We start from the raw sequence: 25,576 nt of genomic DNA, 5'->3' as shown, positions 1-25,576 counted from the left end.
TGAAACTCATCTCATAAGTCACGAAAATACCCTTGAAAGCTATAATGAGACACACCAAATTCACTCAAGAGAAAGCTACTAATAGAATCATTAAAAAAAAAAAAACGCGATCAATAGAACCATGAAAAAAAAGTAAAACAAAAATCCGTGCCACCTTCACTATATAATACAGTCTACTAAAAGTAATCAGGATGAACCAATTAATAATACTGTCCTTACTTTACGTCATTTATTCAAGTGTTCCCTTAGATTATAATGCACAGCCTCAATATACGAGGAAAGCAAAGCAGCATCAAATAAGATTAGACAGAGTTTTTTTTTTCAATATCAATCATCTTCCCATCAACACATCAAACCTTTCTGAAATGTACAAGTCTATTTTCTTTTCATACACTTTGATTGCTCTCTCTCTCTCTCTCTCTCTCTCTCTCTCTCTCTCTCTCTCTCTCTCTCTCTCTCATACACCTGTTAGGCTGCCACTCGATCATCGCTTTCAGAGCAACAAAAGAGAGACAGACTCTTTTAATCAGACCAGGAGGCGTGTGTGGTCCGATTTTTAAATATAATTATAAATAAATAACCTTATAATCTTACGTATCCATTTTTTGTACTTGGTCTATATAAAGGGGAATAGGATGAAAACCAACAACAGCAGCAAAAAAAAAAAAAAAAAACTTGTGTATGCTACTTAATTCAATAACTTGTTTCTTATTCCTTTCCTCCTTCTCCTCCTCCTGCCTCTCTTTCTCCCTCACCGTACTCCCTCCCTCCCTCTCCGCCTCCCTCCCTGCCTGCTTCTCTTTCTGCCTCCTTTGACAGGGTTATTCAACACAAGCCTGCCAACCTCTGCGGTACCTTTGATATTCATGATCCCAGGTGACGGCATAATGGCTGCCTCTCCTCCCCCCATCTCCTACCACCTTCACCTCCTGATTCCCTCCCTCTCCTCTCCCTTCACCTCCTGACCCCCTTCCCCTTCACCTCCTGATCCTCTTCCCCCTCCTACTCCTTACCATACCCTCCTCCCTCCTCTCTTCTTCACCCTACTCATTTCTTCCGTTTGTCTATATCTCTTTTCCCTTTCTGTCACCCTTCTCACTTCCTTTATCTTTTCTCACTTCTCTCTTTTTTCTTCTATACTTTCCATCAGTCCTTTCCTGCCTTTCCATGCATCTGAGGCCCTTCTTTTTTTCTCTTCTCCTTACCTATACTCTCTTTTCCTTGTTCTCTTTTTAATCAATTTCATTACTTTATCTATAAACTCTTATTGCTCTTCTCAGTCATATCTGCTCTTTACTTATATTTTACTATTTTCCTGCATCACTCACACAGCTCTTTTTTTCTGTTCTCTCTTCAACCTTCACTAGGTCCACTTGACGACGCTGCCATAAGACATTCACTCCTACTGTCCTTCTCAGCAACATCATCTTATTTTACCTATATTTTTTTCTGTTGTTATATCTTTACCGTTTCCTGCATCACTCCTACAGCTCCTCTTCCTTCCCCTGTTTCCACAACCTTTACCAGGTCCGCACGACGACGCTGCCACCATCAAGACTCGTCCCTTACCTGTCAGACTTACGCCTTAAGTGGTCAAGGTATCACTGCCTTGTATTCTTTCGTCACGTCTTTGTGGTGTGAGGCAAGATAACGTGTGAAGGAGAGGAGAGTTCCTAACTTAATCTTTCCGCACTTCTCTGCTTCTCTCAGCTCAAGTATCATTTTGTTTCAAGAAAGATTTTGGGAAGATTTCGGTTAGGCTGTATTTCTCCCTTCCTAAAAAAGTGTTCTTATCATTGGTGGTACATGAAAGACTAGATTCATATTTCTTAAACACTTTGGGCTTTCATAATGATTATTTTCGTGCACCACAGGAATAACTACTGTGATTTAAATGCGTGCTTTTTTCTTTATTTTCCCTGTTAGACTATTACTAGGTTCAACCTGTTTTAAGAATTACAATGACTGCCATTACAGCTATTGTTTCTGCATTTCCTCCTGCCTTTGACTCGAATTTTTTTTATGAGGGATGTTTCAAGACTTCCTTAGATTAAAGATGATCCTTTTGACTACACTCTTTGAAGTAGAACCTTCAATGGGGAAGGGTTTCTTTTCCATATATACTTTTTGTTGCCCTTGACCAAACTCCCTTCTTACAGAGAAAATATAATCAAATGCCTGGATAAGACACAGCAACATCTGAAAATACAGTCAGCTATGTTTGGTGAAGGAAGCAAGACGTAGGATCTGTCCATTCAGTGTCAATAGGGCCTGTATGCAGCAGCGCACCCCGCCCACTCAACACCGTAAGGACCACAATACAGATACTATATAATATATTCCATTGACTCGTGCCAGGCTGGATGACAAGGCAGGGTGCTGTGCTGGCGGTGTGACATCTTCACTCCCTCGCCTTGTCAGCACGCAAAGAGCTGATCACTCCCCACTCCATCAATGACATCAGATAACCATTAAATGCCGCTACCTCTGATCGACCATTACTATAATTTCTTGGACATTATCAAACGCACACCTTTCCCTCACCGCTATTCTTTCAATCAAATAAATTAATAAACAACTATAATCTTCGCGGCAGCCTCCGAATTGCATATATTTATTCACATACTCACGCTGCTTGTTTAATCTGTCAGTGCCAAGTAGGCGAAAATTTATGGTAATGAAGCCCCTCACATTCACCTTGCCACCTGTCCGCCTCCCTCTGCCCACTTAGGGACTCATCCTAACCGCGCGCCGCCTCATCAAGCGACATAACTTTGGACGAGCACTCGTTTAAACACTGCCTCTTGACGCGCCCACTCACAGCAAAGCAATGCACGAGAAGTCGAAGAGATAAACACCGCCCTCGTATATTCATAAAAAAAACAATACGCTGTGGATATACGTTGGTGTATACTTAGTTTTGATCAAACTTCGAGTAATATAAATACTGCCCTCATTTCCACCATGATAAAAGTCTTCCCTTATTTCTAAGTCCTCTCTGATATATCAAAAATCCATCAATTGGCTGGTTTTCTTTAAGATCGTCAGTGAATGAGAGGACATAGTATTAATGAAGCACACAAAGCAAGGTTACGTGAGCACAAGAGGTCACTGAATTTCTGATTAAGACTATAACTTTTTCCTTTTTATTCGAATCGTGAGAGGTAGGCATGCACACACTCAAGCAGTCATGTGTGCCCAGCTTCAACGCCTCGATCCACGCATGCACTTTGATAACACGAGGCTGGGTTATCCATGCCCTTCTCCCCTATCATTACCTGGGACTGCTGCTATAAAAAAAAAAAAAAAAAAGAGGAGGAAGAGCAGGAAGATACCTAATAAAAAGATACAATTGATACGTGAAGGAAATCGAATCGCGGAGATAAAAATTTTCACTTTGGTTTTAAAGACTTAGCCTGGAGGACGAAGCTGCTTTAAAAATGCTTCTTAGTGGAGCTTAGTGCAGCGCCAGTAAACACTATAACACTACCCCAAAAAAACTCAAACTATGTATAAACAAAAAAAATCCATATTCTCTTGATTCACCTTTATTAGCGACGATAAAACGCGAACGAAATCTCTCCCTACGCACAACCAACAAGCAATATATTCAGCGTGGCTTATAAAATGATAATCATTGAGAAGATTAGGTGTTACACGGTAGCTGCCAGCCTCCGCTCCTGAGTTACGGTGATGGTCCTGTCGCAGTCGCACCAATTAGGTGTCTTTATGTTCACTAACAACCGTCTGCCACCGCCGCCGACCATTAAGCTGTTTCTTCTCGTCGCGGCGCAGACTTGGACAATTTACTCCATCAGAACGCCGCTCTGGCCACTGCAATATGCGGGGCTGAGGGAGGAAAAGACTGAAGGACTGAAGGACTGAGGGGCGGTGGTGCTTTTCTCATTACTATATGCCTATAGTTTTCGTAAATATATAACTTTTGGTTTACAAGAGTCTTTTTTTCACACTAATTCTGATTTATACGACTTGGAATATACACGAAATTCTTACTACAATACGATCCAGCCCATCCATTCATTTTTGCTGTACTACATATGTAAATATTAAAGGATTCTTTCTGCATTCATATAGTTTTAGCCTTCACATGTAAAGTTAAGATTAAAAATAAGAATAAACTGTAAGCAATGATACTGCTCACCTAGCATATATGTATGTACTGTACGTACTGTACATGAATATATTGAAGGACAAAATATGGTGAAAGTTAATACGATCGTAATAATCGTAAGTTAAGATCCTTAACTGCTCTTCTCCTATTAGCTTTTATTTATCTATTCATTTATTTATTTTCATTTATTACTTTTTTCAACACGTTTTCTGTCTGGACGATGTCTGGAAGTCCTTGTATACATGTTTGCTGGAAAGTCATAATGAAATAATTTGTTTGAAAGGAGAGACGGGGATGATTCAAATACCGCACAACGGTGCAGGGCTTGCGCTACGCTCTGGGAAGCAGCTGCTAAGTAGTCACTGTTAAGTCATAGTCATTTTAGGGACTGAGTTCGATTCTTGCCGGAAGATGGCTATTCGTCAAGGTACTGCATAGTTGCCGAGTGACAGCATGCTTCCTATAAATCCTATATTTGCATCTGGAAGACTCTGCAGTGGTTTCTATCCCTGCGAGACCCGAGGGGCAAAACCTTCACAAATTTGGGAAAATGGAAAAGAAACGAAAATTATAGATTAAAGCAGAACATAGAGATTAACCATACAACTTTTACAAAACCAATAATTCATAAAACATTAAACGCGATTGTCTCATCGCGAAATAATCAGGAAAATAAGAAAAGCAAAAAAAAAAAAAAAAAAAAAAAAAATGACAATGAAAGTCGTAACTAGGATAAAGAAAGGATGTGTTTAGGCCACGGGGCTCTTAAGCTTTCTAGCTCGTTGACCCCCAATGAAGTTTCAAATTTTCTATCGACTTCCTAGCTTTTAATTCAAGGGAAAAACACCGATGCCAAAATCAATATGAGTAGTAGTAGTAGTAGTAGTAGTAGTAGTAGTAGCTATGGAGTATGATAAAAAGGTATAACACATTAAGAAAATATGTCGAGGTGTACAAGTACATGTAAATTAATCCTCAGTGCAACATCCCTTTTCTTCTTTCACTGTTGACATCATTAATGAGAAGGATGTGCCTGGTGGGCCCTTACAAGGGTGCTGATATTAGGGTGCAGGTTGATGAGGGAGATGAGAAAGAGAGGGATTGGTTGAAAGTAGTGTTGCCAGCGCTGCTAAGATTTCTGAAGTTTACTGGTAAAACTTGAGATTATGTCTGGATTCAATAAATGAACATATTTTTTAGTCTAATGGTGTCTGATATTCTTCAAATTTTTACAATTTTTTATCAAGAATTTCAAATAGAAGGATTAAATGGTCCCTTCTACTCCAGCATTAAACATTCACCGACCCCCTGATTATTCATCGACCCCCTCTCGACCCCCTGGCTATACATCGACCCCTTGAATGTTCCGATCGACCCCTTTGAAAACCCCTGGTTTAGGCCAACAGCACATTATAGCAGCACTCATCTGCTGCAAGATCTTCCCGTCTGAAGGAAGGGCTGGGCTACTCTGCCTTATTTTCGTTTCATTTATTCAAATATTTTTCTTATTCTTTCTTTTTACTATTCATAATTATTTCGTGGAAGCCACAAGTGTACTAGAGTTTTAGTTCATATGGTACTTCAGGTCTAATATAGTGGTACATATATTGAGAGAGAGAGAGAGAGAGAGAGAGAGAGAGAGAGAGAGAGAGAGAGAGAGAGAGAGAGAGAGAGAGAGAGAGAGAGAGAGAGAGAGAGAGAGAGAGAGAGAGAGAGAGAGAGAGAGAGAGAGAGAGAGAGAGAGAGAGAGAGAGAGAGAGAGAGAGAGAGAGAGAGAGAGAGAGAGAGAGAGAGAGAGAGAGAGAGAGAGTATATGTGTGTGTGTGTTATTCATTTATTTTTTTCTTGTCAGGGTTCGTTTTGTGTTTTATTAATATCTTGGTGCTTGTGTGAGTTTTTTAAGATACGTACCTTTTTTTATACGGGATAATTTTGGACCATTTATGTCATTTATCTTTATAAAATCTGGCTATGTGTTGTAATATGGGAAAACTGATTGTTTTAACAATGTTACATGTATGTATGAAATTTGTGGTCAATAAACTACTACCACTACTACTACTACTACTGTGTGTGTGTGTGTGTGTGTGTGTGTGTGTGTGTGTTTTCACTGTTTTGATCTGCTGCAGTCTCTGACGAGACAGCCAGACGTTACCCTACGGAACGAGCTCAGAGCTCATTATTTTCGATCTTCGGATAGGCCTGAGACCAGGCACACACCACACACCGGGACAGCAAGGTCACAACTCCTCGATTTACATCCCGTACCTACTCACTGCTAGGTGAATAGGGGCTACACGTGAAAGGAGACACCCAAATATCTCCACCCGGCCGGGGAATCGAACCCCGGTCCTCTGGCTTGTGAAGCCAACGCTCTAACCATTGAGCTACCGGGCGTATATGTGTGTGTGTGTGTGTGTGTGTGTGTGTGTGTGTGTGTGTGTGTGTGTGTGTGTGTGTGTGTGTGTGTGTGTGTGTGTGTGTGTGTGTGTGTGTGTGTGTGTGTGTGTGTGTGTGACTGATGCCGTAATGGCTATATTTTTCACTACTATCATCATTGCTATTTCCCCTTTAAAATTCTGGAGTCTCACAATGCCAGGTTAAGAGTGCAGAACCGGAAGGAGGAAACCAGCAATAGGATGCGCCACGTGAGATCTCTTCCCACCGTGTTAGTGAAGCACACGAGATGCAGCTGGTGCAACTCATGCGTGGCCATGAACTTAAGAAGCCAAAAAAATTTGGTTACTAGAGCGATCAGCAGCAAAGTATAGTGCATGCTATGCCTTCAATTCAGAGATACACATTTTCCTTGACAGTGGTAGTGTAAACTCTCTCTCTCTCTCTCTCTCTGTGTGTGTGTGTGTGTGTGTGTGTGTGTGTGTGTGTGTGTGTGTGTGTGTGTGTGTGTGTTTTACATTCTTCCTCCAAGCAGTTCAACAATCAACAGTCGTGGGTCAAGTTTAGAGAACATTCTTTGATAAAACATCAGTGACAGCGACTGAGCACCTGAGCATATTTAAGCCCGTATTCAGAAACATATTGGTGTCTCACCTCGACTGTTTTCTGAGACCACAGAGATAATTAACCTAGCTATCAAGAGTGCACATGTTTTTCCCGTTAATAAAGTAAAAATTTGCTAACATATTACTAGAATCCTAAAAGCAAATTTTAATAATTTGTCATTTCAACCAAAGCCTTTTGAATGTAGTGGGATGCGAACAAAGGTGTTTCAAAATGAGTGTCATATCTTGCTGCGTGTTATAGTCGTAGTTTTCATATTCCTGGAAGAAAATATATAAATCTATAGTACTTATCATCCTGCTATTACCAGTTAGCGTTCAGAGTAGTATTTTTTTGCGGAACTGCCAAGCTTCCTGTCTTCTCCGTTACATGCGGAAAATATGTTACACAATTTTACTAAATAGCACTATTTAATTTGATACATGACATAATAAACATTTAATGACCATTCGCTTCCCTGCAGCATGGGAAAGGAAACGTTTAACATCAAGATAATCATAGAAAATCCTTTACTCTTTTTTCCCAAATCAAACCTTTGCGTGTACTGCGGTAAAGGTCCTGTAAGTCCACAGTAAAAAAAAAAAATCTTCTTGTGATATTATTGTATACTCATAAAAGCGAAAAGAAGACAATTATCCATGACGAATATACCTATCTTTACAAGATGATAAATAGCTTGTTGTTCAAAAGGTTTCAGCACTACCTCCAGGAAGTGTCGCCACTAATCGCTGCATTTCCACTGCACGTAATGGTTAGATACCATTTTTTTTTATTTCATTATTTTTTTTCGATCTTTACAGTCAGTTAGCACATTAGATAATCTCTGTCAAGTTATAACACAATTTGACCTTTGTCTTCTACTAGTACTATGATAGCCCATTTATATTATCTCGTCCTACGTGGCACTTATGTGAAAAGAAATTCTTTAAAATGTTCATGAAGCAGCCACTCCCCAAGCAGTGGAGAATGATTGTCTTGAAGCCTTTCTCTCTGGAAATTATTCAAGCTTTATATAGGAAGGAAGATGATACAAAAGTAAGCTGGGATTCTAGAGTTTACCAGAGACAGTGATAAATGATTGAGAATATTGGTTAAACCTTGTATTACAGAGGTACTGGTGAAAATAGATAGCTTTATGCAGAGGGGTTGCGATAAGAGGGGAAGGATACAGTTAGTAAGATCAAAAGAGCAATTAATGCAATTTTGAGATCGATATATATAATGAATGGTGAACTTGCAGGGCTGTTTATTTTCATATCGCATGCTACAGTGGAAAGGATTACCATACTAGACGAGATTCTTTCTTGTTGTTAGTATTGTCTATTACACTGATCCTTATATGAAACTTTTTCACAACTTTAGATAATGAGTTTATTGTCTTTGTTAACATCTACTCTCAGAATTTCTTCTTTAAGCTGTCAGAGAGAGAGAGAGAGAGAGAGAGAGAGAGAGAGAGAGAGAGAGAGAGAGAGAGAGAGAGAGAGAGAGAGAGAGAGAGAGAGAGAGAGAGAGAGAGAGAGAGAGAGAGAGAGAGAGAGAGAGAGAGAGAGAGAGAGAGAGAGAGAGAGAGAGAGAGAGAGAGAGAGAGAGAGAGAGAGAGAGAGAAACAGAGCCAGCCATTGTTTTCCTCGACTACAGTCTAATTGCTTCAGAAAAGCAACTAGGTAAATAATATCAAATTTTCAACATAATACCAATTGCACTGTGAGTACCATGTGTTACAACCCCTTGTCTCACCAGAGTGCTACATTAGTTTCAGGCCAGACCAGGCGCTCAATCTCAGGATGTAAATAATAATACTTTTCCTCAGTTACCAAAAGTCTAAAACATCAAAAGAGACTACTTCCGTACTATACAAAGCATTATTCTTTCCTGAAAAAAAAAAAAAATGCTCCAACTCCTTTACATGAGGTGCATAACTGGGAAACAGACCCTTTAGCATTCTGACAACCAACACCTCTTTGCCAAGATAGAAGAGTGAGCTTAACATTTTGTGAAGAAGAACCTGAAACAGTTGAAATTTGCACCTCAACGAAGATCTTCAGCCGCCCCTGCCAGCAGCTTTACTCACGACGAGCAGCAAAAATGTAACCTATCGTATTCTTAGTTCATGAGATTTTCAGCCGTGAGTACAGCAAGGGCAGTGCTGAATACCCTGCAAGAGTCTGCTCCGGGATAAGGTGGGTTGAGGCTGAGTTTTGTTCGCTTCGCACGTAACGTATGCCTTAAAAGGAAAGACAGAGGAGATGCGGCCGTGCCCCACGCCGCTCTAAGTACACCCGATACCATCTCCAGGCACTTCAATACATCACCACTGTGTGTTATTTTCCTCGCACCCGGACCGCAGATGGCTCAGCGCTGAAATGCTAATACAGTTCATAGAGTGTTTTGTTGAAGATGCCAGCGAAGGGTGAGGGAGGTGCGCGGGATATGCCTCTACACCCACACGTCTCCTACGACACCAAGTGTAAAACCAGTAGCGTGAGGTGTCCAGGCCCGCGCTGCGTCCCCGCGGCCGTCACAGTCCTCTGCGGCCACTACCACTTCTGTCAATTTACCAGTCCTCTTGGTGCCTTCACACTTGAGCCCACTCTGTCTGGTGTGCTGCAGGCCAGCCTTCCCATAGCCTACTCGCTTAGCCACCGCACAACGGGTTACATATTAGCCCTTGTTGCAGGGACGGCTAGGGTGTAATTTAGTGTGTTTACCACCAACCAGTCGACATGCCAATTTGGGAAGTTAACTCAGAGTTTGGTGGTCGGTCGTTATAAGCGTACCTGCTTATAGTTTGACTATAGTTCCCTGATGGTTTACTGCCAGAATAACTCTCCCTACTTATTCCCGCATTCGTCCAGTGATTACACACTCTAAACTAAGAATTATGGCTGCCTTAGGGACGGCGAGAAATTGGTTCCATCTGACTATCGTCCAAGAGCACAGCCAAAGAGGGGCCCTCGGCTGTGTGGTGGGGTGTGGGCATGTAAAGCGGGATGGGGATGTGTGTAGCAAGGTGCGGGGGTGTGTGACGAGATGTGAGATTGAGTGGCGAGGTGTGGGATTGAGTGGTGAGTTGTGGGGGAAGACGGCGAGGTGTGTGGGTGTGTGGTAGGGTGTGAAGGGGGAAGTGTAGCGAGGTGTAACGAATTATGGCGGTGTATTTCAATGTTTGAGAATGTATGATGGAGTGTGAGGCTACGTGGTGAAGCCTGAGGGTGTAAGGCGGTGCATGGGCGGGTCAGGTGGTGTGGTGAGTCGTGAGGATTGACAGGATGTATGGATGTGGCAACAAAAGAGAACAATATTAATAACCTAAATATTTTCATACTAATGGATCATACTGGATTTTTCTTATTTCTTAAGAATTATTACATTGCGTGTTCTTGATTTTGAGCTTGACCGAATTTTTATTTATTTATTTTTTTTTTTTTAGAGAGAGAGAGAGAGAGAGAGAGAGAGAGAGAGAGAGAGAGAGAGAGAGAGAGAGAGAGAGAGAGAGAGAGAGAGAGAGAGAGACGTTAGAGGAGCAAATTTTACATATTATGTTCTCGCAGCATCAAGACACCAAGAGCTGAACCAAGCAAGTCAGGGTGGCGTGTATATGAATCGCGGTTTCGTGATGCTGAGGTGCACGCTGCCGCCTGCCTATCAATGGGAGGCTGGTAAGGAGGTGAAGCATCTTGAGACCACGCGTTGAGTGACTATTGCTGATAGAGTTGTAATCAGAAATCGAGTAATCTGCATTTTTCATATTGTGTTTTGTGTCTCTCCTAATCTAAAGTCATCTGATCTACTTGAACGATAAAATCTTTACGGAATTGGTAGGTTCTTAGCATATCAGAGGGCGTGAAGTGGAGAACACACAAATCACAGTCTGAACGAATGTATTACAACACTTTGAGACATCACAACTTCTAGTTCATGGACTCAGCCACCAATGCATCGAAGTGTAGTTTTCCTTATACAAAATAGAATGTGGATAACTTAAAATCTCTTAACAAATTTATGATTACTTTGCTCTATAACTATATGATCAGTGTATTCATATTTTTTTCCCCTCATACCATAAATACTGAACTATATCAGCATAATCAAAATTCTGTTTTCGCTTAGTTCTTTCCTCGCCAGTCATCAGCTGTATGTATGAAACGAATCTGTTATTTGCTGTTTTATCTTAGTGACTTCGAACAACTATAATGAACCGCATTAAACAAAAAGCACTGAAGGAAATTGACTGCTCTAGTCGTATTTATTCTGTTCGATATTGTGCTCTAAGGTTGCGTCAGACCATTCTATTAACTTTAAAGAAACTCGTGACAGTCAAAGGGCAAAATCTACGTATACTATATTATGAACATGGAAACATAAAAAAGACATATTACATGATTATTTAAATGACTAATTCTATCATTGACACGAGAATTGATCACCACCTGGCCTCAGCAATAAAGCTTCAATTGTATTGTGAATCTGTTTGCCTTTCTCTCACACTCAATAATAAGAGAATAACAGATTAACGGAAATTGCATGAAGCAGTCATGGCTGCATGTTACAGTCCCTATATGAAACATTACCCTTTTTAACTTATCATCTCTATAAAGCTATGTGACCTTTCAGAGCTCTCTTATGATTCGACATCAATAACCTGATTAGTGAATATGATATAACAATCTGCTTAATAACTAATTCATTCCTATCTTTCAAATCTAACTTTATCAAGCATTATCCTATTCTTATTTGTCTTATTCTGATTGTTGATGTTTAAATTTTTGCCATATCTCTTAAACCACATCAAGACCTCAATCAAATTTCTAACCTAACCTACTACTTTCTAAAGGCCTGTCCACAGCAGGAAACATACTCTGGAAACAATGTTTCCAAACAATCTCTCACAAGTCTTTTATCCTGAACGTGTGTGTGTGCGTGTGCGCACAAGTGCGCGTGTGGCAGGGGTGACAACGAAGCAGTTTCAAGTACCCGCATGAGGTTTGCAGTAAAAACACCATGTGAACTATTGAAAAAAACTCTAGAAATCTTTCTAAAAAACTCTAGAAAGGGAAAAAAATATTGAAATATATAGTGTTAATGAAATTAATTTTCATAAACCTTTCTTGTATAGTTGTTACAAGGTGAAGAGGAATTACCAGTCACAACTCCACTCAAACGCATAACAAAATACTAGCATAGCAGCTACTACAAAAGTGTTACCTAAAACGTCAACACTTTTTTGCTGCAAATAATCTGTTTTATAGTAATTCTAGAAAATCACAACTCTAAACAATACAATAAAAACAATAGTTTAAGATCATGAGAGTCATCACAGGAGCAGATCCCACACAGGCACAGATGGTCACGCCTATGGGTGTGATATATCCAGGTGGGAGCCGCGCGACACGCCTCCTGTCACAGCGAGAGAGGTGCAGCCGCGCGCGACCACGCAGGCGACTTACTCATCACTCCAGGACACATCACTCCAGATTTAACTTTGTTCATTTCCCGCCAGCGTAAGACTCCTCCCCTTCCTCACCTGACACATCCGCCTCGCTGCTCTCGCCCGCCATGGCCCCGCCCTCTCGGCGCTCTCCGCCTATCACCTCTCACTGAGTCACAGGTGATGGCTCCTCCCCACAGCCAATGAGGTCCGTGCTTCTATTCTACCTGTCTCATGAAACCACTAAGATCGAGTATCCCTTTGTCTTAACGTGGCACGATGAGCCATAGGAACAGCAGGTGGCGGAGGTAGTCAGGTTAGGTAGTCAGTGTATATTTTGCGAATGAGCGCAGGTGTAGTCACTAGTTAGTCGCAGGTGCGTGCGGAGCCGCTGCGCTGGGTGTGCCTCTCGTTCCTGCCAACCAGTGCGTCTCGTGTGAGTCTATTGATCGAGTGCGTCTCAACGGTATGTTTGCGTAATTATTGGCATTTCCTGACAAGACTGGCCACAAAGGTGTCAAGGACGATAATCAGTGTTTAGTTGATTTTGACGCCTTACTGTGTCCTCATCACCGACAACACCAATGAGGCGTCAAGTAATGATCCACGCCACGCCGAAGACACCCCAGTAGGTCCCGGAAAGCCCACCTCTGCCTTCTAACTTGTTTTTGAAGTTCACCTGCATAAGGTGCCTACCGCCACCTGCTCCATGCTCATCCCCAACATCAGCGGCCAGCCTACAGCCTTCACCGTGCCTTCGTCGTCTTCCTCGATCACCAGGGAGCCCCCCGCCATGACAGCACTGCCTCCTGCACTCCCGTACTACGCACCAGGTGAGAATTATTCGTATCATATCTGGGGGAGAAAAGGATAGAATGGAGTGAACACAACACACCAATCTTAGTCCGCAGAAGCTTTCACGGCCTTTCCAGTAATACAGTTTCATCAACAATATGACTTATTTCAATAAGAATAGATTATAAGAGTGGCGATGCTTCAATCTAGAATTGGAGTATAAAAAATGTGGCTCAAAAAGCAAAATGACAGAGGTCTGGCTCATCCTTCGAGCTGTTTCTTCACTCCCAGTCATCCGCTGACTTGTATTATGATGGGGGAGCAATATTAGGTTTAATTTATATTTAGGTCTTTATTTGTAGCCCCAAAATGGTAATTATTACTGTAAAATTACCGCAGATTTTGTCGTGTAATACCACATCACTAAGGCTCATTCCAACTGAATGTATGAGAAATAACTGTTTCCGGATTATTTGTGATGTTGCCGCAGCGGGAAGACGACCTTAGAGTTATCTTATTTCAATCATATCACAATAAGAAACAGCTGCCGGATCGATGGTGTGCTGGGATCGGAGCGGTGGTTGCTGGCTGGTGAAGCCTCGCTGATCAATACGTTAGACGAGCACTGGAGCCATGACTGAGAGGAGCCTTTGGGGAAGTAAATAGAAACAGGATTATCTTGTAAAATGATAGAGTAACGTGATGCCATAAACAAGACGGAATGCGAAAAAGTTGGCTAATTAATTTGATTAGATATTTGCAACCTTAAAATTCGTTCACTCGTCATCTTTCTTCACACCCTAGTTGTCTCACTCTTTCATTCCTCACTTAACGTATTCCGGCACTGGTGTATACTGTTAAACGCTTCATTCTGTCAAGATCGTTTCAAAATTCAGATAAATGAGTAGTTCTGTTCTTATGTGTGTATTTACAATAAATGATCCAAAATTCTTGTTAAACTAAAAATGCAAAATTAGTCGTGAAAACTCCAAGAATTTCTCCAAAACGTTAAATGTTTCAAGTTAAAACATCCAAATAATGGAATTATATCCTTTCATTTTACGAGAAAGTCCAGCATTTCTGAATACTCGGCGGAAAGCCAAAGAGAGGAAGAAAAGGTAGGAATATAAAGGAGCAGATGGAGATATGTTTTAGGCTTGATCGCTCCGTAGTCAAGCCCCATTATACTAAACCTTAATGAGCTGCACCTTCATCACATTAAAAATAAAGTTCTGGTTGGAAATAGCAGATTGATAAAATGTATTCATGATTAACAGGTGAAACATTCTTGAATACCCGGGTAATCATCACTGTTGCATTGGAAAGTATATAGTCGTGGTGAGGGAGCAAAACGTTCCAGAATTCGAGTTGCGTTCCTCGTCCAGGTGTGCTACCCGGAACAGCTCGGCGCCCGGTGCGGAAGTGTGTGGTCGGTGCAGTTATTTGTTCAGACAGTGTGAAAATATCTTTCCGAGGTTTATGCCGCGTTTACAATAATTGCGGTCGGAGGAATTATATTTTAGCTTGGCAATAGAGGCAAAGTAACGTATCCTGTTTCGAAAAATTGGTTCCTTACGAATATAAAAGATCCAGTACTATAAAAATTTTCTAAGTAGAAATTCATTGACTGGTTCCTTGTATAGTACACAGATAATACATATTCAACGAAAATTGTGTGTGTGTGTGTGTGTGTGTGCGCGTGCTCGCGTGTGCATGCGTGCGTGCTTGGTTGTGCGTACGCGCGAGCGCACGTGTGTGTGTGTGTGTGTGTGTGTGTGAGAGAGAGAGAGAGAGAGAGAGGGACCATGTGGTGTTGTTCTATCAACATACTGGATAAAAAAATCCATATCGGATTATAGTGAGTAAATCTAGTAGAATAATAATATTTATCTTAAAGAAAATCATTTGCTTGCACTTTCTTCTTACCCTAAAGCTAAGTTTCGCATACCATTTTCTCACTACGTTGTTGTAGACTGAAGGTAGAGATTTGCTTCATACGCCACTCAGGAGGTAACAGCAGCGAGAGCAGCAGAGGCAAAGTTAACCTGAGTGTGTGGCGTGCAGGAGGCGAAACATTATGTGGAACTGTTTATTTCTAACATAAGTATTCACCAAAGCGTTGATCTAGAATTAACGCGTATATAATATATATGTGAAGCTGTTTTTCTTGTTTTTTTTTTCTATTTATTTATGACGACATTCAGCTCATTCATTTCTTATCACAGATACTCGTAGGGATGGCAATTTTTATTCTATATTGCAGTGATTAACTGTTTCCATTGTTACATTGTTATTGATAATGTTCTTGAATTTATGTGTCATACACATGATCATTGTTTTTTGAGAAATGTACAAGTTCCAATTACATGGCATTTTGAACAAAAAAGTACTTTGAATAGTAATATATATATATATATATATATATATATATATATATATATATATATATATATTTTTTTTTTTTTTTTTTTTTTTTACCTTAAGGCCTATAGCGCCTGTAGGCACACTTGAAGAGTGTATGGGGAGCGCTGTTCAGCTTCCGCCCATTAGTGGCGCAGACAATTTTATTTATACTGGTACCCAAATTAGGGCCCATATCATCCCCGAAGTTCATCTTGGGTGTAACCACCTAGAACCTGGGTATCATGGTGACATGTAGGTACCACTCGACAAATGGCAAAGTGTTTTAAGGCTGTACGTGGTGGGATTCGAACCTAGGCCACCACCTTATCCACTACGCCACCGCCTCTTGTAACTAACGATTCACGTATATTTGGCATTCATTAATTTTTTAACATTACTAATACTCAAGGCGAGCACTTAATCTTTATTGCAATGTAGCTGAAATGACTATCCACGCCATGTCCCGACACCAAACCTTTATCGCGTCACGTGTAAATTGTCCTTTCGTCAGTCCGAAGTCTTTTGCTTCTGAGAGTCGCACAACCGCCACCACCTTGTTAGTTCCGCTAAAAAATTCGTCGCTAGCGTCGGGTCAATAACAATGGCCTTGAGTCACCTTGGACGGAAGTCAGCGGGTGCTTGGCAGTGCCTGACGTGCTAAACCCAAAGTGTACCGTAAGTTCCCTGCAAAGTAAATTTCTGTCAACATTCCCGCCACAAGCTTAAACTCAAATAACCGTCCTTCCATCACGGCAAATAATAGACTATGAATAGTTAGTGGATTTTCTATACTAAATTTTCAAAAAGGAAGCTTCGATCGGTGGAATCCAGACTGAAAGATCACGAACACTGCGTCGCTTACCGACTTATCGTCTTTCACATGTGTTATTGAACATGATATCATTAGCTTCAGAAACACTGCGCTTGTGTGAGCACCTACGTTACTCTTGAAACCTTAATACCTGAGCACGTTGTAATTATCCCTCTGACCTTCAACTATTATGGATTCTTTTATTCACTCACGAATTTGCCTGGAGCAGCTTTTGGGAATAGATCACTTGAAAGATTGAATTTTTGCAATTTTTTTTTGTTATTATATTTTGTTTTCGATCAGTAAATCAGTATACAGGTACCCAGGTGAAGTAACAGTTATCACACAGTCATGGTTGCAGCAGAGAGGCTAAATATAATGAATTTTTCAGTCTTATTATTACTGAACATTATATTTGTTAGTTTTGCATTGATGTCAGGCCCTATCAATGACTGCCGACCGGACAAACAGTTGGTTTGGTTAGACGAGGGATATTATGAAAAAGGTCGCTGGGTGGATGTGTAGAACCTCGATGTCTAGCATCCAACACTCCTCCATTGCCAATTCAAGGGAAGATCAATGTTTTTTTTAATGCTCTAAGCTGCAATTCGTTATGTGATATGCTTTGTTTGCATTACTTTTAAAGAGAACAAAAAAATGTTATAGAGCGACAGACTACTCACAACGACAGAGGGTTCATAAGGAGTAAACAAGGGAAGTAGTTCAAGATTTTCATCAAGATCTTCGTGAGAAGTGTTACAGGAAGGAAAGGCATAAAAAAGTTGCAATATCATTCTCTTTAAATCGTGTCTTTCAAGCTTTATGCATCCTATGTTGGTATGTGGGTCTTTGCGTGTAACTGTAACATCTAGATTCCCAAGAACAGAAGTGTGGGAATGATGCGTAAAAGTAATACATAGAGAGTGAAATCAACAGGAACCTGACAACAAATCTCTCTTAGTCATCCTTGCTTTGATTTTCACTCTAAATTACAAAATGGACGGAAAGTGTAAATTTTCAGTCATTCGATTTCTTTCCAATTCTTGCAATATCCACTCACTTCGTTTTAACCTTCCTGCCATTTTGTGGCCTGAAAAGTAGCGTGAACACCAGCCAAAGAGAAAGACTTCAGAAGCTATAATTACAACTCGAAAAAATATTTATGATGAATAGATTACGATGAAAAAACTAGAAATGTTAGGCACATTGCGTGTAATCTAGTCATCCTCGCTTCCCCCACCCTCTCTCTCTCTCTTCTTTAAAGCTATTAACAATCTCAGTACACGCAACTCTATTTTCATGCAGTTTAAACGTCTTTAGGAGGTAAACTAACTGGAACGACGGCAGTTTGCAAATGGCGTGGTAATGGTAAAGGAACATCCGTGATTATCTGCAGCAAGTGCCGCTCGTTTCCTTCCTCCCCGTTACACATGTCAGTGCGCCCACTACCTCTTGTCACCATTTCCTCAGTTAGTAGAAAAAGCAAGTAGGGGGAGGGTGTCACATAAAGATTTGAACGTACGTATAGGCTGTAGATGAATTCCTTGGGACTGGAGAGAGAGGACAGGATACACATACAACTAAATAGAAAATATTATGCAGAGGTTAGAAAAATAAAAAAAAGTAAATATTGTTAGGAATAATGAATTTAGTGATATCAATCTCTCTCTCTGACTGTTAATATACTTATATATGTATCATAATTGTAATTTTATCATTATTATTTTTGCTGTTATTATGATTAATATTATTTGTATTATTATTATAATTAACATTACTTATCATTATTTTTCATTATTATCATTATTATTATTATTATTATTTTTATCATTACTATCATCATTATTATTATTATTATTATTATTATTATTATTATTATTATTATTTTTATTATCATCATTGTTATTATTATTACTATTATTACTATTATCATTATTACTATTATTATTATTATTATCATTATTATTATTATTATTATTATTATTATTAATTATTATTAATATCGTTATTATTATTAATATCATTATTATTATTATCATTATCATCACCATCATCATCATCACTATTATTATTATCATTACTGTTAATACTATTGATATTATTATTATCATTACTATCATCATCATTATTACAATCATCATCATCATCATCATCATAATGACAATAATCGTGTACATTCATCGCTACTGCTGCTAATGACAGCCATGATATCACAAGTATTCGTGAACGGCAGAGGAGAGAGATGTGACAGCAAGCAACAGGTGGCGTGAGGGCGGCAGTTGGAACGGGCTGAGGTGTAGTGAATAGCGATACATACGTAAGTGTACACACTCGTGGTCAAAGTAAGTCAAATACTTTGCATTGATTTTTCACAGCGCTTTTGAGTTTTCCCCTCAGTTCTTTCATTAATTCCATTCATCTGCTGACTGTCACCTTGCAAAGTCTGTCAATAGGTAAATTTGTAGCAGATCAGAGTACTTCCACTTGTGGGGAAGTTAAATAGGAATGAAAATGAATCTAGAGGGTTATTCAACTTATAATGCTATGTATACAAAAAGTATATATAATTGTAAAACTATAAAAAAATTTAAAATAAAAATCTTCTGTAGATCCTGAATGGCGAAAATGAAGGGGCGCAGCAATGCGAATATTTTTATGAATCTCTTCAAATTATGATGAACCTCTTCAGGTTCATCATTAGTATCAACTGCAACATGGGTATGGTAACTCGATGACGGTGCATTACTAGTGGTAAATATTGGGTTAAGTTTTGATTTTCCTGCAGATGCTGTTTTTTAATGTTTGGGCTCACCTTTTCTTCAAAATGGTATGGTGTGGTGCTAGTGGTAAATACGAGGCTAACTTTTGATTATCTACACAAGAGACGGACCTGTGTTTTACTCAGTTTAAATGAAGCGAGAACTAACAAATTCCATGGTTCTTGACGACATGACAACAGTTATTGCTGCGTCGTGCTAGACATGAAATCATCAATATGCTAATAACAAGGAGAGCTTCCAGCAGTTTCCTCATAATATGTAGGTTATCGGGAATAAGAAAAGTAAATGAGCGGACAAACACCGTACAATATTGATCATACCACCATCGATAAAATTACAAAATTTTTACCTCTATGAAACCTAAAGCGCCTCATGAGCTCTATTACATTGTATTGCAAGTTAACGGCGCCGAGATACTCGCATAATGAATCTTGGAAAATCGTCACTAAGTCTTTGCAACGTCATATTTTCTTCTGTAGTATTGCCCATTATTGCAAGTCCCAGTTATTCATTAATAGTATTTTTTTTTGTCTATGTTTTCCCACTCTTCTTTGAGAAAGAGAAGCAAATTATTGAATTCAATATTGTCTATTGTCTATATCTAAATCCCATGCTCAGAAACGAATCAGCTTGTAAGACCCTCCCCGTGTGTAACAGAATCAACTGCAGTAAATATTTCCATTATCATCATCTATGGCATAAATGTTACATGTACTTTCTGACATTTTTTATATACTACAAAATAGTACAGATTATAAAATGTATGCCAGTAGAATAACGGTCTGTGTATGGTGTGATACAGCGTAATTTAGGCTCCTTCATATGATCCCCTTTAACCTTTAAGTAAATATGTTTGCATTTCTGGAAACTGCAAAAAAAACTAACGTAGAAACTGAAGTCAAACCATAATTTCGTCATTTAAAATTAAGCTTGATATTATAACCAAAGAGAAGCTGAGAATCGTTTTCAGTGAAGAATGCAAAGTTCTTGGAAGGGAATAATGAATATGATTGAAGAAAGGTGACAATAAAGTAAATCGAGATTCATGGTTCATTATCTAAAACTCTTATCGATCCATTTCATGTTTCCTATTTCCAAACTATCCAGACTAATATGATTATCAGACTTGTGAACATTCCCATAAAACTTTGAATGAATGGGATGTTTCTTATTTAGCAGGAAGAGGCTTGGAGTTATGTAAGAAAAGAGAGCTTGGGGTAAGGGTGAAAAAAAAATTAAGAGTGAATAGGAGGAGCTTGCAGTTAAAAGAAAGGAAACTGTAAGGTGGAATTAGCCCGGAGTCTGCACTAAATAATTTTATATCACAATTAAAGGATACTGGAGTTAGAAAATTCTTTAATTAGTACTGACAGAAAACTAAATTAAAAAACATGATCTTAACTCTCTCTGAACCTTAAGCTATCCTCAGCATCTTCATGAGTAAACGATGAAATGGCAACACGGAGGAACTGATCACTACCTCTGAATCATTTTGTAGCCTTGAACATTCCTCAGTGGTGCTTGGAAACTTGGAGAGAGGGAGATTTACAGCAAGACTCCCGTAGTGAACGTGAAGTTAGAAAATATTGATTAGATTTTAACTCTTGCATGACTCTCTCGAGGATGCTTCAGAAATGGAGTGTTTGTTTGCAAGAGAGAGAGAGAGAGAGTGAGGAGCTAGTATGGGGGAGTTGATAATTATAACAAGCCTTGCTCGAGAGAGAGGGTGGGGGAGGGGGTTACTAATTATTACAAGCCTTGCTCACCTGCTCTTCCCCCTGCTCATTTTTTATCTATTTAATTTTTTGTAGTATGCGTGGGTTCCAGAGTGTTCCTCAGACGTTTCAGTAAGCTGTGTATAGGGCCGAGTTTAAAGCTTTGAAGATACCCCACGTAATTTTAAACTGCCTTCCAAACTGTCTTCTTAAGGGTATAGCATATTTGAAGATTTTATTTTTCCATCCGTTTTTATTGCCCTTGGTCAAAGCCCTTTCTACACAAAATAATAATAGTAATGAAAAGACCGCGAGAAAGTATGCTCGTTACGGACAAATACAAAACATGAACTAACTGAGCCATTTGTTGCCAGATCGTGCCGCAATGTCGGCTGATCCACGTAAAGTTGTCGAATGCAGTGATTTCATATTCTATAAAATGTATCATTCACGAAAAAGAATACCTGGTACCTCATATTTTCTTGGTCTTTTGCGGAGATCTTAACATAAAGCAGTCTATATTCTATTTATGAATTTCAATGCCCTTTTCTCCCTCTCGACATCTTTTCTCACGTCTGTTATTGAAAGCTCTCTTCCGCCAGTCCCGGTCATACATATATTTCTCACACAGCTGTTTTCCTCTCAGCTTCTCACGTATCCAGTTATTCTACCACTTTGTTTCCTTCACTGTAAATTTACCTTCTTCATTGTTCTCCCGACATGGCCACACCGCCTCAACCTTCTTTCCGATGTTTTCATCTATAGATCGTGATATATGTCTTCTTTATGAGTGGGATCCACTAGACTTGTGATATTGATTGGAGCAACTGCGTGAGACACGCTCTATAACACTGCCAAGTCACGACTACGATACGAAGCGCGTGTAGTACATTACATCAAATTACTTCATTAGATGAAAGTATGCTACATCCTTTGAACACACTCAGTGCTACTAATAAACTCTCGGTAAGTGAATTCAACCTGTCACCGTGGTAAAGTGAGGATAAATTATCAATGAATTTAATTTTCTTCTTATAATTTTCATGTTGCTATCACCAAAATTTTCGTAATTAATTTCCGTCTGGATATACTCTTGGCTTATTTCCTTTCACTTTAAAGCCATTTTTGCACTTCCTCATTAAATGAAGAAAAAGGCCTGATATAAGGCGAGGAGTTATAACCTAAGAACATTATTATCCACCTATATGTGCATGTCTCTGTTTTATCTTTTGTATGAATCAGTGATATCGGAAGTCTATTAATACTATTATTATTATTATCATTATTATTATTATTATCATTATCATTATTATTATTATTATTATTATTATTATAATTATTATTACTATTATTATCATCATTATTACTGTAATTTTCATTATTATTATTATTACAATTGCTGTTGATATTGTTGGTGGTGGTGTTGCCGTCGTTGCTGTCAATACGAGTATCATCATCATCCTCTTTTCATTACTTGAACAAATTCAGAGCCCAGAGACGAAATCCAATAGCCTCTCTCCTTTCTAGTCGTAAACTGTCCCCTCTGCCATTCGGTCCACATTAAACCGATGTGAGAGAGGCAATAGCAATCAATAGAGAAACAATAGCTCCATCTCAGGCCACCACCTACAACACTAACAGCAAAATACAACACACCCAGCAATAACACCATCCCAAGCCACCATCCTTACCTCCAGGAGCAAAACACTTCGATCAGTTTACCTACAATAAAATGCGCAGCGGTGATATGCTACCGGTTGGAAGGGCACGAGATGAGAGAGAGAGAGAGAGAGAGAGAGAGAGAGAGAGAGAGAGAGAGAGAGAGAGAGAGAGAGAGAGAGAGAGAGAGAGAGACAGAGAGAGAGAGAGAAAGAGTCACTCCTCTACCATCATAGTAGCGGATATGGTGATCATGAAGTGGTTGGTATTACACGCATTATCTCGCATTATGCCGGCTTAACAGACTCCTCAGCGTAGCGTGCAGAGTAGGGAAATGACGGGAGGGTTTGCGTGTTTATTGAATACCAGGCTTATGGTGTTTGATCTTGTGCTTACACGTGAAATTAGCCTCGAGAAATACGAGATTGTATTATCAGAAATTTGAAAGAAAAATTAAATGTTTTGTTTTGTTATGTTTCCGTGTCTCTCGAGGGTTTGTGTTTGTTTTAGTCATTGCAAAATATTTAAGTTATTGTTGTTACTATTATTGTTACATCATAGCCATAATTATCGCTATTGTTACAAACCTTAAACCTTTGCATGGATACAAAAATTTACATGTGTATTTATCATGTGATGTGAAGCGATGTGGTGGTAGTGGTGTGTGTGTGTGTGTGTGTGTGTGTGTGACGGGGGGCGTTACTTAAATCGCTTTTTTTATTTTATTTTTGCTCGCTCCACAGCTTGTTTTCCTTCATACTTGCTCGTCCCCTTCCCTCCTCTCTCCCTCTCTCCTTCCTTTCCTCCCTCCATTCCTCTTCCCTCCCCCCCTAGTTACAGATCCACCCAGTATTTTGGGATCACCGCCGCGTAATGCAGGTAGTGCTCCATGTAATAGAGGGTGAAGGCAACACCGAGGAATGATAGTCTCTTCCTCCTCCTCCATCTACTGCTACTATTATTGCTATTGCTAAAGCTACGAAGACTGCTGGTGTTGGTGCTTGTTAGTAGCGTTGGTGGTGGTTTTAGTGGTGATAGTATTTTTTTGGTTGTTGTTACTATCATTATTATTATTATTATGATTATTATTATTATCATTACTATTATCATCTTTACTATTTTTATTATTATCAATCATCATCATTGCATCAAACTCATTATCAACATTGTTATCATTGTTTCTCTCCACCGTTAATATATATATCGATCAGCTCTGTTATCACTGTTTCCCTCCACCATCACTATGCATATAATCATTGTTACATCCAAATAGTAATGCCTTCCTGTTGGACTGGTGGTGGGAGGCGCGGCCCTGGTGAGCCTCCATATAACGAAAGCAACTCTCTCATCCAGGGAGCCGCGACATGTACAGCCCCGCCCGGCCTCTGGTGCTGCAGCCACAGACCGGGGTGGCTCCCGCCGGGACAGCTCCCATGGAGGGTCTGCGGTATCCTCCACCTAATGCAGCCGCAGCGGCTGCGGCGGCGCGACACTACGACTTGGCGCAGCATGTCCTGTCCCAGCACACCGCCGCCATGGCCAAGCTGCTCGGTGAGTGCCGCCCTGTGAGCTATCTGCCTCTCGTCACATTTGCTTTAGCTTCATTCCACATAAAACTTTTGCCTTGAAAAAAACTCTAGTGATGAATCTATACGACAAAATGGAATAGGATTTTTGTAAGGGCTGGGAATATAAAAAATCACAGCAACATTCCTAAATCAGAAAAGATGCTATAATTCTAATGCGCATTAAGAGTAATACACACCATACACACAAAGTGTCAGAAAGTTATACTGTTGAGGTAATTAAGAGGCTTCTACTACTTATTTGCTTATATTTGCATACCGCTGAGAAACACTTGGAGTGCCACATGTGGCGTTGTTTTCAGTGTGCTACAGGGACATGAAAACAAGTTGTTCGTGTAACTTGCTTATGTATAAACCATGAAAATTTGAGTTTCAGCTGCTTCATCATCATTGCTGAATAAACACAGCCATATATATATATATATATATATATATATATATATATATATATATATATATATATATATATATATATATATATATATATATATATATATATATATATATATATATATGACAAAAATAAAGTTGTAAATAATTTTAGACGCACCTCTTTGTGCCTACAGGAACCATCCGGCCACCGGGAATGATTGGGGGTTCCAAACCTAAGGTGGCCACACCACAGGTGGTGAACAAGATCGAGCAGTACAAGCGGGAGAACCCAACCATCTTCGCCTGGGAGATTCGCGAAAAACTCATCTCAGAGAGCGTTTGTACGAACTCTACGGCACCTTCAGTCTCCTCGATCAACAGGATCCTCAGGTAAGGAAGAGGCACGCTTTGAGGGAGAGGAGTGTGAGAGGGACGGTTGTCGTAACAATGTGGCCCAAAACTGCTATATTTTCGTGTTTTCAGTATTGTTTGAATTAATGTTTACATGAAATTTTCATTCTACATAGCATTCTATTTTGTTATTTTTATTCTGTTTTAGGAATCGCGCTGCGGAAAGGGCGGCCGCTGATTTTGCCCGTGCAGCGGGATATGGTCTCTACAACCCTTACGCCGCAGCAGGGGGCATGGCGTGGTCAAATCCTGCTGCAGCTGCTGCTGCCGCCGCTGCTGCTGCGTCATCCCCCATCTGGGGTGGAGCAGGTGTACCACACGCTGCTCTTCCTGCTGCCTACACCTCTTCGGCTGCCGCACACGCCGCCCTGGGCCTTCACCGAGTGCATGCCGAGAAACTGAGTCTGCCGATGGCGGGCCAGACGCACCATGAACATAGACCAGGTGCGTGTTCCATAGTGCA

General features: G+C 39.9%; 1 protein-coding gene across 1 annotated transcript in view; it reads left to right on the top strand.

Moving 5' to 3' along the window:
• The first annotated feature begins 12,859 nt into the window (after window positions 1–12,859).
• Window positions 12,860–25,576, top strand: part of LOC123520826 (paired box protein Pax-2a-like) — a 14,428-nt gene continuing 1,711 nt past the window's right edge. Inside the window, exons 1-4 of the mRNA XM_045283453.1 lie at window positions 12,860–13,414; window positions 24,098–24,295; window positions 24,897–25,092; window positions 25,262–25,557. Of these exons, the coding sequence (XP_045139388.1) occupies window positions 13,291–13,414; window positions 24,098–24,295; window positions 24,897–25,092; window positions 25,262–25,557 (814 nt within the window). The 5' untranslated portion in view covers window positions 12,860–13,290. The remainder of the gene's footprint in view (window positions 13,415–24,097; window positions 24,296–24,896; window positions 25,093–25,261; window positions 25,558–25,576) is intronic.

The sequence above is a fragment of the Portunus trituberculatus genome, chromosome 47 (assembly GCF_017591435.1).
Source record: "Portunus trituberculatus isolate SZX2019 chromosome 47, ASM1759143v1, whole genome shotgun sequence".
Classification (NCBI taxonomy): domain Eukaryota; kingdom Metazoa; phylum Arthropoda; class Malacostraca; order Decapoda; family Portunidae; genus Portunus; species Portunus trituberculatus.
The sequence above is the reverse complement of the archived record's forward strand: the minus strand, read 5'-3'. Positions and strand labels throughout refer to the sequence as shown.